General features: G+C 41.2%; 2 protein-coding genes across 2 annotated transcripts in view; both read right to left on the reverse strand.

The window, feature by feature from the left end:
• The window catches only part of LOC116383691 (A-kinase anchor protein 6-like), a 35,227-nt gene extending 30,207 nt beyond the window's left edge, over positions 1–5,020 (reverse strand). The window contains exon 1 of the mRNA XM_031847716.1: positions 4,688–5,020. The gene's annotated coding sequence lies outside the window, so the exon portion shown is untranslated. The remainder of the gene's footprint in view (positions 1–4,687) is intronic.
• A 6,983-nt stretch (positions 5,021–12,003) lies between these two features.
• arhgap5 (Rho GTPase activating protein 5) overlaps positions 12,004–13,619 on the reverse strand; it is a 39,371-nt gene continuing 37,755 nt past the window's right edge. Inside the window, exons 6-7 of the mRNA XM_031847134.1 lie at positions 13,478–13,583; positions 12,004–12,686 (exon numbers count right to left, since the gene is read on the reverse strand). Coding sequence (XP_031702994.1) covers positions 12,374–12,686; positions 13,478–13,583 — 419 coding nt within the window. The 3' untranslated portion in view covers positions 12,004–12,373. The remainder of the gene's footprint in view (positions 12,687–13,477; positions 13,584–13,619) is intronic.

Below are 13,619 nucleotides of genomic sequence, written 5' to 3' on the forward strand. Positions count from 1 at the left end.
GAATGCAGCTTTAACACATGAAGCTTTGACTTCACTCGGCAGAACCAGAGGTTGCCGTCTGACACTAACGCTGGAGAAGCAGGGCGTCGTCTCTGCAGGGAGGCTACAGAGCGGACCAGCATGCACTTCACCAGGTCAGCTGAAACAGTGAAATGAGCTCTGGTTCTGAACATTGCACACAAACAGACCTGCTCGCGCTACACTTCTGTCACAGCGAGTAGAAAGAAAACATCGGCATCGTGACTGAGGGATGTCAGTAAACAAGAGAACAAGTACAGACTTTGCTCAAGAGGAGATTCTTGTTTAAATAAAGCAAATTGTTAGAATCAGCCACATACTGGCTACGAAAAACAAATATAGATATGAACCACTCTGCAAAAAATAACAAATTTAACAGAAAGAATTCTGACTCGTCTGGCAGGAAAATAATGAAGCATTTTAGTCTCAAACGCCTCCAGATATGTTTACCGAGCGCTTCACGAATGAACTTGACAGTCAGTAAACACGATAGCCGCTGGCTGATTACAGACGATCCTGAGGGATCACTGGGAGGAGCTGCTCCAGTCTCACTCCTTACTCTCAACCATCTCTAAATTAGGAAAGAGGAGGCAGGAGACGAAGGGAACAAGAGCTGGAGGTTACACATTAAGATCTAGGGGCGAGTCAGCAAGAAAACAGCTTTCTTTAGAAATATAAACTGCTGAAAATGCAAAAAAATAGAAACTAAGAATGGAAAAAGTGCAGATCTAAGCAGGTGGGTCCAGAGTGTGCAGGAGAAGTTACGTCTTAGCTTGAAAGCTGCAGGTTTAAAGACCTGGTTCTAGTGCGGACCGACTCTCCTGCACTAAAGCCAATCATCCGGTCCCGTTTCATCGGCTGTATTCAGATCAGTTCCTAAAATCAACACGGGCGAGGTCGTCTCGTCAGAATAAGACGTTTTGAATGTCCACACTTTGTTGATAGTGGTCTCTGGTGCCATAAAGACCTGAGACTTAATATGCATTCATTAAACAAACACACATCAATGCAGCTCCATTAGCCGGATAATATGTTAGAATGAGAGTGAATCCTGCTCACACACACACAGAGACGTCAACGATCCGACTTCAGCCATCAAATCAAACATGTTCAAAATAATCTTAATGTGAACAATGAGAAGAGATTGAATCCTTCAACACCGCTAACACACACACACACACACACACACACACACACACACACACACACACACTAGTTAATCTACCAACAACCAAAAGACTCAAATCATATTTAAAATCAGCTAAAACTCCCCGAGCATCACTTCGTTCACTGAAGTCGTGTTTCTTTGTGTCGGTGAGGCTTCGATCCCATGAACGTCTGGAACAGGAGACGTCTACGCTCTGTGTGAGAGAGTGACATCACTTCCTGGGGACGATGCAGACAGTGATCTGGGCCGTGATGACCTCATACTGACCGGAAACAACTTGCTGCTCTTCATAGTCACCATGTTAATGATGTCATCAACGTATTCCCCTTTGAAACACTTGTCGTCATCTTCTTCTTTCTTAGGTCCTTGTTTCCTTCCCTACATCCTTCTTGCCCTCCCTATGTCCTTCTTTTCTCCCCCAAATCCTCTTTTTCTTCTCTACGTCCTTCTTTCCTTCCCTACATTTGTGTCTCTTTCCTTACATCCTACTTGCCCTCCCTAAGTCCTTGTTTCCTGAACCACATCTTATTTTTCTTCTCTACGTCCTTCCTGCCGGCCCTGTGTTCTTCTTTAAGATCTTATGTCCTTCTGTCAGTCTCTATGTCCTTATTTCCTCTCCTACGTTTGTCACTCTTTCCTCATATCTTTCTCTCCCTCCCTATGTCCTTCTTTCCTTCCCTACATCCTTCTTGCCCTGCCGATGTCTTTCTTTCTGTCCTCACTACGGCGTTCTTTTCGTCCCTACATTCGTTTCTTTTTCCTTACATCCTTCTTAACTTCCCTAAGTCCTTCTTTCCCTCCCAACTCCTTGTTTCTCTCCCTACGTCCTTCTTTCTGTCCACACATTTGTCTTTCTTTCCTTATGTCCTTCTTCCCTTCCCAACATCCTCCTTTCCTTGGCCATATCCTCCTTTCCTTCCCCTCCATCCTTCTTTCCTTTCCTATATCCTTCTTCCCTTCCCCACATCCTTTTATATGCTACCCTTCCATGCATCCTTCTTTCCTTCCCTGTATCCTTCTCTTCCCTACACCCTTATTTCCTTCGCCAATTCCTCCCCCATTTCATTCTTCCCTTCTCCACATCCTTCTTTCCTTCCCTACATCCTTCTTTCCTTCCCTCTGTCCTGTTAAACTGGGAGCATATTTGTACCAGTTGGTCAGTAACTGACCAACTGAGGGAAGCGATGAGAGTCACATCCTTTAAGGAAACATAAGAGCCACCTGACAGGAAGTGTCTCTGACTCCAGGTCCATCTGAGGACACTTCACATAACAACTTCCTCCACATTTATCTCTGAATATAAAAGAGTATCAAAGGAAACGTTGATAAAGATGCTTCTTAAACGTGTCTGTTGTGGTTCTATGACGTCATGCTGAAAATACATCATAATACAAGCTGCAGCTTTCCAAATAAACATCACTACGTAGCCGTCTGGGACGTCCATTAATGCTTCCTTACATTCCTTACTGTCATTCACCTCCTTTTTCACTTCCTTTCCTTGCTTCCTCTAAGTCACCTCCAAGAGGCAAGGAAACAAGGAGGAAGGAAATCCTCGGGGACGATCACTTCAGGAGACGACATGAGAAATAAATTTTAAGACTAAACTCCTCACTGGTTCCTCAAGACTTTGAACTTTAAATACCTTAAATGAATCTGCACAACACAGAGCTTTTAAATGTTGGGAAGGAGACGAGAAGGATAAATGATTAACTTCAGGAAAGGAGAGCATCGTCATGCAGTGACTCGATGGAGTCAAAGGGACAGAAAGATCACATCATGACTTCACTTCACGGCAATTAATCAGAGAACAATGACGCTGAGGCTTTACATGAGGACGAGTCTCAATCAACAGGGGAGGATTTGTGGTAAAAACACAAACGGGAAGCAGCTGAGCAAACATTTCAGGTGTTACTTCAAAATAAAATAAAACTTAAACTAAATCTCTTTTCTTTTCAACGTGTCTGATTGTTTCAAAGCAGACATTTCTGCCAGTCACAGCAGGAGAACATGAAACATCACATAAACATTAAGGCCAGTTTACTCTTTCCTTACACCCTTCCCTATGTCCTTCTTTCCTTCTCTACATCCTTCATGCCCCTAGAGATATCTTTCTCTCTGTCCTCACTACGGTATTATTTCTGTCCCCACATTAGTTTCCCTTCCTTACATCCTTCTTAACTTCCCTAAGTCCTTCTTTCCCTCCCAACTCCTTGTTTCTCTCCCCACATCCTTCTTTCCTTCCTCGCATACAGATATCTATTTAAACGGATAGTTTCATCTACGTTTTGGCCCCTTCGTCCACACGCGAACAGAGTTTTAGGTCACAAAAAGGGATATTACTGCCAGTATCTGTGTGGACATGTGTCAGGGTAACGATGACGTAATTTCCTACAGGCCCATCTCCTCACCTCCTCAGAGTCTTCCTCACCTCCTCAGAGTCTTCCTCGACACGATGCTGTTCCCAAAAGGCCGCTGAGATGTCTGAATATTATGTGCAACGAGACTCCCAATAACCATCGTTTTATACTTCAACACCAAGAAACAAATAAACTCTGCCAAAGGTAATAAAGCTCACTGAGCATGCTCACAATCTTCTTCTGTGGTATTTGACGTGTTGTTGACGGAGCCTTTATTGCCACCTACAGGCCCGGTGAGTCGTTATTGCGTTGTAGTGTGGACGGAGATATCTCAGAACAGAATTATACTTTAAATCGTAGAACGACTTCCCTTTGGTCGTGCTGAGCTAAAGTCCCCGAGTCATCACTAAAGAAACCACGTTGACCAGTTAGAAAGGTCCGACGGTGAAAAGGTGTACTGGACAGTCAGTACGTCTCGACTTTAATCACTGGAGTTCACCGTGTTCACACAACTGATTCCGTCACTTGATGTCTGAACAAACACGCCATGATGGAACTGTGTGAAAGCTGCGTTATCTACATGAATACAATGACTGTAAACAGAACACTGTTCACCTTCAAGTGTTACCTTTAGACGCGGTCGAACAACACATTTGTGAATTAAGAATATAAGAAATTAACGCTGCGCTCATTCCTCAAAGTTTAAACTTTAAAAAGCTGAGATCAGGTTCAGAAACAGTAAAAAAAATAAGTAGGATTTGCTTCACATGCACGAGGTTTTTAACCCAATGAAAGACTCTTAAACCAGGTGAACCAGTGTGCAGCCGGGCAGCAGGCTGGGAGCAGGGAGCAGGGAGAGGTGTTGGCCTCTCTCTGTATGCAGCAGGCAGAGCGAGCTCTTCTGCAGAGCAGGCCTCCATAACAAAAGCTCAGAGACACACTGGGAGTCACCTCCCTCTGCTTCTGCTCTTTACTCGCATCATTCTGTCGGCGTTAGCTTCAGACGGCTCATTAAATCTGCATTCCATGCAGGATTAGGTTTAACACACACACACACACACACACACGAACACACACACTTTCCTCTTTCATATACACACAACACAGGAGGGAGGTGACAGAGAGCAGATTCAGCTGTACGTACCACATCTCTTCTTCCTCTTCTTCTTCTTCTTGTTATTATGTTCAGTCCATCTCGTTCCCTTCTTCTCTTCCTGAGTGTCGGATGTTGGGAGGATGCAGAGAGAGAGAGACGAGGGAGGGGGGGACAGAGAGAGGAGGGAGGCGCTTTTGATGTTGTGGCAATCCCACTGCAGAGAGCGAGAGAGCGAGAGAGAGAGAGATGGTGCTTACAGAGAGGAAAGCTAACGCTAACGTAGCCACCAGCTCAGTGTGGGACGGTGCGATGGACGGATGGGAGGGTGATGGTGATGATGATGCGGCACCTTTCAGTATGGAAACTGAGAGGGGGGGAGAGGGTTGCCCTGTTACCTTGGAAACTGAGATGATGTGATGGAGAAGGTGGAGCTGAGCTCTGATTGGCTGACAGGGTGTGGTGCTCCCCTTCCTCTGGGAGGAGGAGGGGGAGGGGGGGAGGGGGGGATGACAGAGCAAAGGCTTCGGTGGTGAGAAGCAGCTGCTCTCTCTTTTTCTGTGCCGGGGGAGGAAAAAAAATGCTGCACAGAGACGACAGGAAGTCATTGACGCCACCAACTGGTGACTCCTGGAAGTGCAGAAGAAGAAGAAGAAGAAGAAGAAGAAGAAGAAGAAGAAGAAGCTGCAGGAGAAACAAGAGAGAACAAAAGCTATTTATTTGCATCTTTTAATCTAGAAGGAAAGAATGATGTGAATGTGAAGAATATCCAGTGAAAATGATAATTGTGTTACGTGCAAATACGTCCACCCACAATGCATTATGACATCCTACTTTTGTCCAACTTTTGACACTTTTAAAAATGCATCACAAACTAAATGTATTACACTTATATATAAATAGAAACATTTGAATCGTGTGAAATTTCCAATAAAACTCAGATATTAAAGGACGATTCAGAAAACGAAGGAAACACTTTCATAATTATTAAGTAAACAAACAAATATGTAGATATTGATGTGCAGTTTGATCTCAACTCCACTAAATATATTTTGAGAACATTTACAGCAGAATAAAAAGACGGCAGACCAACATCAGACTCTACAAGAAGCTCAAAGAGAACTGATTAACATGTACAGTTCACATCTTATAGTTCATTCAGTTACATTAATTCATTATTTGGCAGAATGTGGAGACATTGTTCAACTGCTTGAGTTATAAATCATCTATGAAATCATTCACATCCTTAATATTATTATACAAAATAAATCTATAAATCTATACAGTGGTGTGTGTATTATAATTTCCTTAACACATCACTTATTTAGCTTCCTTGCTTTTCCTTTTGTGCAGACTTATCACCCCTTGAATTCTGGTTTTAAATATTTATTTAAAAAATAAAAAATGTATTATTATTTATATGTTCATCACTAAATACGCAACAATCAAAACAAAGAAAATAACATCTTCGGATATTATTTTTCAGTCAAAAACATGGTGCTTCATGGTGACAGCGTGAATGTGGTTTGGTCAGATTTTACAGCACTTGCTGTGACAGTAGAAGTATTCAGATCATTTACTTTAGTGAAATACTAATACCACACTAGTACTACTAATACCACACTAGTACTAGTACTAGACTATATAAAGTTTCTCTCTTTCTAAACTAAACCACAGCGCCATCTGCTGACAGACTCAACAGTAACAACAGTTCTGTGTGCGTTTCCACCACGAACACAGGCGGAACTAATCTCATTAATACCGACCTGTCTCAGTGAGTCGAGCCCTTTAGACAGACACACCGTCATTACGGTGATTAGGCGGTTTAATTCAGGACTTTTACTTGTTCCAAGTCTTTCTATAGTGTGATATTAGTACATGTACTTAAGTAAAACATCTGAATACTTCCTCCACTTGTGATTATTTCACACTGACCGTTACTGACGTGTAGAAAAACGGTAATTTAGCAACCGGATATGACGATTTGGCTCATTTAACTAACGTTAGTTAACTACGGTAGTTAGCGGTAATTAGGTTAATCAATTAAATATAGCGGACGAAATTAATTAAAACTTTTTTTCATATAGAATAGATGAATTGGAAGTTACCGTGTTTTGGTCCGTTCTCATCTTGAGTTCCACCTACAGCCATGTTTCTCTCTGGCCCACACACTTCTTTATTCTATTATAATGTTTTTAAAAGTAAAAATTGTGTTTTTAGGTTCTCAACTTCAAGTAAAAAATAAAACCAGACACAAAGGTAGTAGGCCTGAAGCTCGCGACAGCGGACTGAGCAGGTGGGCGGGGTGACGGAGAAATTACACTTTGTAACCTTGTTAAGAAAAGTGCGAGTCCAAGATAAATAAAGTTTGTCATCAGGCTGTTATTTATAAGAGAATTAAAACCGCTAAAAATATATATACGTATATTTGTATTACTCTGTGTAAAGTTTAGGTGACATAATGAAAAATGCTTTCTGAGTTGTGGGACAAAGCTTTAACCTTTAACGTTCATAAAATCATCTTTTCTTTACTCTTTTATCTGCAAATATACGAACCTCAAAGATTATGACAAAGTTAAGTATTTGCCAACAATACTTCATAATTAAAGTTTTAATCCACCTCCATCATCTAACAGCACAATAATAAAGAGGGCGTCTACGGAGCAGTGAGAAATTAAGAAACTTTAAAATAAATATGGAGATGGTCTACAGGGATTAATGTTATTTTATGTGTTTCTACTATAAATATTCAGTATTCAGAAGTACATTTACTTTACTTGAGTGTTATTAATGTGATACTTCTACATTCTATAATCCAGAGGCTAATATTGTACTTTTTGCTCCACTAGATTTGTCAATTATGATGTATTATTAAAGGTTAAGATGAGGTATACATGAGAGTTACATACGTGTATGTGCACATTAATACAAATAGTATAATCGAATAAAATGATTATCATTCTGTACTTTAAGTATATTTTGATGATACTTTTGTGCTTTTACTACAGTACAATTTTGAATGCAGGATGTTTACTGTAACAGTGTCTACACTGTAGTATTAATACTTCTACTGACTCCACCAGCGTTCATTTGTTGGAAATGTGTAAAATCAGCCAAATTACAGGAGTAATGTATAGAAAGCTGCAGAGAAAAAAACAGCTGACTCTACTGATTTGATGACAGTTTAACTCAACTTTTATTTACAGTTTTAACTCCTGAATCTTCATTTTATCCTCAAATTAAGACGCCATGGCTTCTTTATTGTGTGGTGCAGTTCATCTTTTGACCACGAGGTGGAGCACTTTACCTTCTCCTGAAACACAAAACCACTCACAACTCCTATTGACACTATAATCAATATCATCGATATCTCATAACTATGAATCCTTGTTTTCTACTTTTTATTACTACGGTACAGCTCAACCTGGGGGTCGGGCCCCTCTGAAGGGCCACAGGACTGATCTGAGGGGTCGAGAGACTAACGGAGTATAATGAGAACATAAAACCTTAATCTGAAAAGTAACCAGTAACTATAGCTGCTCAATAAACAGAGAAGTAAAAAGTACTATATTATACTACTGATATGTAGTGAAGTAAGTATAAAGTACCACAAATATTCTACATAAGTAGGTACATGTACCACCATAGTGTACATTTGAATGCTTTTCTTTAAATTGAGTATTGTTTCAATAGGTTCTGCTCCTTTAGTGATTATTATTATTTTTATTTGCTTTCTCTTGCCTCAGTTGTTTTTACTACACAGGTTTAGTTTGTTTGTGCTGAATGAGTTAAATAATAAAGTATATATCTCAATATTACTACTACTTCAAACAGTACTACCTGAGAACCTCTTACAGTTAAATATAAAAACCAACGGAAGGTGTATTTATAAAGGTTATACACCCGTAAAATTCAGCTCAAGGAAGATTCAAATGATACATATTCACAGCAGATTTTGGAAAAAAAGAAACTTTATTTTGGAAACATTATGGAGAGAAAACAGAATTTTAGAGTTTGTTTCATTTCTGAAAATCATTTTATTTACTATAATACACAGCGATGACGTTAAGAGTCAGATGGTTTGTACACCGGGGTGACTGAGAGCAGATCGACAGAATGATAAAAGATAAAGAGTTGACTGATTGATGAGAATACTACAGACGAACAGCTTCATCTTTATTATTACCCCCCCCCCCACACACACACACACACACACACGCACACAAACCTTGAGCTTGTGGATCAGGACGCTCTCATTAAACCTGAAACTGTTGTATTGTTGGCCGCGTTCCATTCTGAATGTTTGTCCCCTCCAACACACTCTGCTCGTCTCACTCACACCTTTAAGGAGAACAAAGTCTCTCGTCCGTCTGCGGCGCGTCCCATTCCAGACACGTGTCTCCTTCAAAGTGTCCTTCTAACGTCTCACTTCTGGCTCCGTTCCATTTCTCTTCAGCTCGACCTTTTCACTCAAATTAAAAATAAAAAAACAAAGAATCTACGTTGGCTTGATTCCTTTTCTACTCTTTCAACTTTGTGTCCTCTCACGCTGTTATGATTATTTTTAAATCTTTTAATTTCAGGAATAATTATTTCCATCATTGTTTAATCTGTTGATTAAGTTTTGATTGAGCAAATTAAAAGTCTTCAAATATCTTATTTTGTCCGATCAACAATCCAAAACTTCAAAATAATAAATTTAGAAGAATAAAGAATTAAATTGTTGAGCTGGAGCCGAACTTCTGGCATTGCTGCTTAATAAATTGCATTATTAATTTTTATTTTATTATTAAAATAAACAGTAAAAAATATTTAAAGTGTTTCAGCAATCGTGAGAAGATGAATAATGTTTTTAAAAATTAAACTAGTTCGTTAAAATAGAGAAACATTGGCAAAATTTGCCAAAAAACTGAAAAGGAAAAGCTTAAATTGCCTCGCGATGTCATCCGGCTACAAATATCAGCTGATCAGGAAACAGCTGACTGGTTTGAGGAGACACTGTCTGAAATGGGACACACCCCGGCTCCATAATGGGATTCATCCCTCGTCGCTTCATCGAGACACTTTGCCGATCACAGGAAAATAAACCGGCTGAGTTTTAACCGTCCGCAGAGCAGAGCAATGCATTCTGGGTATAAACAGATTATTGTGTATAAAGACTTAAAGTAGCATTAATATAAACACCACAACTGTCAATAAAATAATTTATATAATAAGAACATTAACTGGGAATAAGTGTGTCATTTGGTGCTAATTAAAAATAAATTTTGCAATTAAATACAAATAAATATTCATTCTTTGCTCATCTACGAATAAAAACTTTATTCTTTTATATTCCAGACACGTTCAGCTGTGACCCGCTTAAAAGACTCTCTGGGTGATGACAGTAACTAACTGAATTAAATGGATTAGCAGTGTGTCGCTCTCTACTTCCTCTGTGAAGTACACGCGCTGGAGGAAGTATTCAGATACTTTACTATGAGTAGAAATACTACGATGTAGAAAAATACTACAGAGACGTAGGAGCGACTACAAGCAGCTCAGACGTTTGTTTCTCTCTGAAATGTGGAGTAAAAGTATAGTAAGTAGCATCGGATGGAAGTACTCAGGTACAAGTAGAAGTACCTCGATATTAAACTTTCCACCGCTGAAAATAAACTTCTTTCCAGGAAACTTAAAGGAAAATATTATTCAGACGAGAAACACGTTAAACGTCTTACGAATATTTTTCATCCAGGTGAACAGAAGAGTGAATAACAGAAGAGTGAATAACAGAAGAGTGAATACTAGAAGAGTGAATACTAGGAGAGTGAATACTCTAATACTCGTTTAACGTCGAAGGAACGCCACAAAAACACGAGATCAACAAACAACTGAAGTTTGAGGTGTTACTATCTTTAAACCTTTTGTTGTTTTTTGTTATCGATGAAGAAAGCGACGAGGGATTTCCTCTTCTACGACGAGCCCCACACACACGCACACACACACGCACACGCACACACGCACGCACACAGACACACACACACGATGGGTTTCAGTTACACCATCAGAAACACAGAGAAATATGATTATAGCTTCTGACAGAGTATAGTCCAGTACCCGGTGGTATTTCACTACATCAGCAACCTCTGCTGCTGATACATTTATATATATATATATTTATATATATATATATATATTTATATATATTTATTTCCCGTATTTAGGGAAAACTATTCGACATATAACCAAAAATATGATATTAAGAGTTAATTTCTTGCATGACGGAAAATAATAGAAAAAGATCTTTTCAGTGGAAATGTTCCCTCTAAACCCAAAAACATATTCAGATAAAATGATGCAGATCTGAACACGAGCTCCTTTACAGCTTCAAAGCGTTTAATTTTTTTTTTTACTTTAAACTTTAAACTTTTCTTTTCTCACTAAGTGGCAAAAAACAGAGACATGCACATTTTTTTTAGTTTCCAACAAACCAACAGACCAAAGAAACGGAAATGAAGAAGAGGGAGGCGTCTCTTCCACGGAGCGCAAAAAACAGAGGAAGTCGTCGAAACTACGAACCGATTGGACCCTGAACGCATCGCGACAAAGTGGTTTTAAAGAGACGAGAACGTCGTGAAGAGTCTCTAGTCGAGTCCACGGTTTCTATTCCCTCCTGAATCCCCCACTTCCCTCTGAAGGAAAGGTACAAACTGGCTGTAAAACAGACCTCAGGTCAGTTCACACAGACACAGACACACACACACACACACACAGACACACACATAAAGTGGGTAGAAATCACAAAACAAACAAAATATTAGAAAAAAACAACTTAAACAGACATGAAAATCGTCATGTGGGACCTTTGACACAAACCGTGCATGTGCTGTCCTTTAAGGGGGGGGGGGGGGGGGGGTACATTTTGATGGGGGGGGGGGGGGAAGGATTAATTTTGTCCTTGTCCCCCTCCCCCCCAAACATCCCAGAGTCTAAAAGATAATCCACAATGTGTGATGTTTCTGTGAGGACGTACGACGTCACGTTCTCCTCGTCTCCTCCGACTGACCGCCTTCTGGGTCAAAGGGCAACAGAAGAAGAAGAAGCAGAAGAAGAAGAAGAAGAAGAAGAAGAAGAAGAAGAAGAAATGTTTCCTTTTGCTGAAATGTCAAAAAACAGTCAGTGAGTCAGTCAAACATCTAATAAGTGTTTCCGTATTTGAGTTGCAGTCATGGGGACTCTTAGTTTTTACTTCCCTTATCTGTAGTCTCAGACCAGGACCAGGGGGACAGGGTTTTAAGGGGGACAGGGTCTTTCAGGGGGACAGGGTCTTATGCTCAGGACCCCAGTGTGCTCTATCATGAGGGTAAAGAGGGAGGAGGGGGATCTTTATCCAAGTCAGACCCTGCTAAACGATCAAATCAGTTCCATCATCGACTAATTTCAGTCTCAAAGAAAGGGGCAGTCGGATCCAAAAGAATAGTTCCCAAAAAACAAAAGAAAGGTGACGTCCGAATGTAAATTCTCTAATCCGGGATTTCCGCAGGACGAGCCGATCTCACAGATTAGATTAATCCAACAAACGGTGGATGTGTCTCTAAGCTCCTTCACCTCCAAACAGCAGCTGCACCGACGGGTTATTTCATTATTTATTCTAAGAGCAGACCGCCGTTTGGAGATGACCTCCGGGGTTAAAACAACCCCCTAGGCTTTTTTTGTTGTATTTGCCAGCATGCCTTTCTCCCTCCCCCCCACCTCCTAGATGAGCGGGTCGTGGTGCAGCGTGTGCTGGATCTGCTGCGGCTGCAGCGGCGGCGGCAGCTGCAGCAGAGCCTCCACCATGCTGTGGCAGTGCGGCGGCGGCGTGCCCTCGCTGCCGGAGCACTCGGCCATCTCGCCGCCGTGGAAGAAGTAGTCGCTCTGCAGGATGAAGGACTCGATGACGGCCTGGTTCAGCTTGGTGGAGGACAGCGTGTCCTTGTTCTCGAAGTCGGGCCTCATCAGCGTCGGCCAGAAGCAGATGGACAGGTTGTCGGCCGTCATCAGGGTGGTCTTACTGTGCTGGCTCACCCTGAGGAGGAGAAACGGTTCACGGTTTGGTGGTTTCAGGTAAAAAATATCTCTCTTTCTCAGTCTCTCTCTTTCTCTCTCTCTGTCTCTCTCTTTCTCTCTCTCTCTCTTTCTCTCTCTCTCGCTCTCTCTGTCTCTCTCAGTCTCTGTCGTTTGGGCCGCTGGTTTAAACAAAGAGTCAATCTAAGAAACAAATGTCTGTGAACGGGACGAAATGAAGACTAAAGAGGAACAAGAGGAACATTTCCGTCTTGTGTCCGTCATCCTACTCTGATATTAAGCCTCATCAGAATGCTGAATGTTTAAAAGAGCGACTGAAGGAATAATCCCACATGCAGTCATAATTAAAGTGCACGTGAAGGCGTCTAAAAATGTACAAAGAAAAGGTCCAGACTCTGAGAACTGAGTCGTTTACAGAGTGTCAGCTTCTGATTCTGAATAAAGCTTCCTGCTGCGATGTGTTCACTGTCAACACAGACGTACGTTCATTTGAGCGCCGAGGCGTTTAGGAGAGTGTGTGTGTGTGTGTCTCTGAGAGTGTGTGTGTGAGTGAGAGTGTGAGTGTGCATGTATCTGAGAGTGAGTGTGTGTGCGTGCGTGTGCATGTATCTGAGTGTGTGTGTGAATGTGTGCATGGATCTGAGTGTGTGTGTATGCATGTATCTCAGAGAGTGTGTGTGTGTGAGTGTGTGCATCTGTGTGTGCATGTGTCTGAGAGTATGTAAGTGTGTGTGTTTGTGTGAGAGTGTGCGTGTGTGTGTATCTGACTGTGAGAGTGTGTGTGTGTCTTACCTGTTGAGGTGTGTGATGATGTATTTAAAGACCTGGTAGTTGACGGAAGGAAACTTCTTCACGATCTCACGCAAAACCTGCAGACGCTCGATGTAGTCCACGATTTCTAATAAACACACACACACACACACACACACACACA

This window comes from Anarrhichthys ocellatus, unplaced genomic scaffold (genome assembly GCF_004355925.1).
Source record: "Anarrhichthys ocellatus isolate YVR2014 unplaced genomic scaffold, GSC_Weel_1.0 scaffold7, whole genome shotgun sequence".
NCBI classification, from domain to species: Eukaryota; Metazoa; Chordata; class Actinopteri; order Perciformes; family Anarhichadidae; genus Anarrhichthys; species Anarrhichthys ocellatus.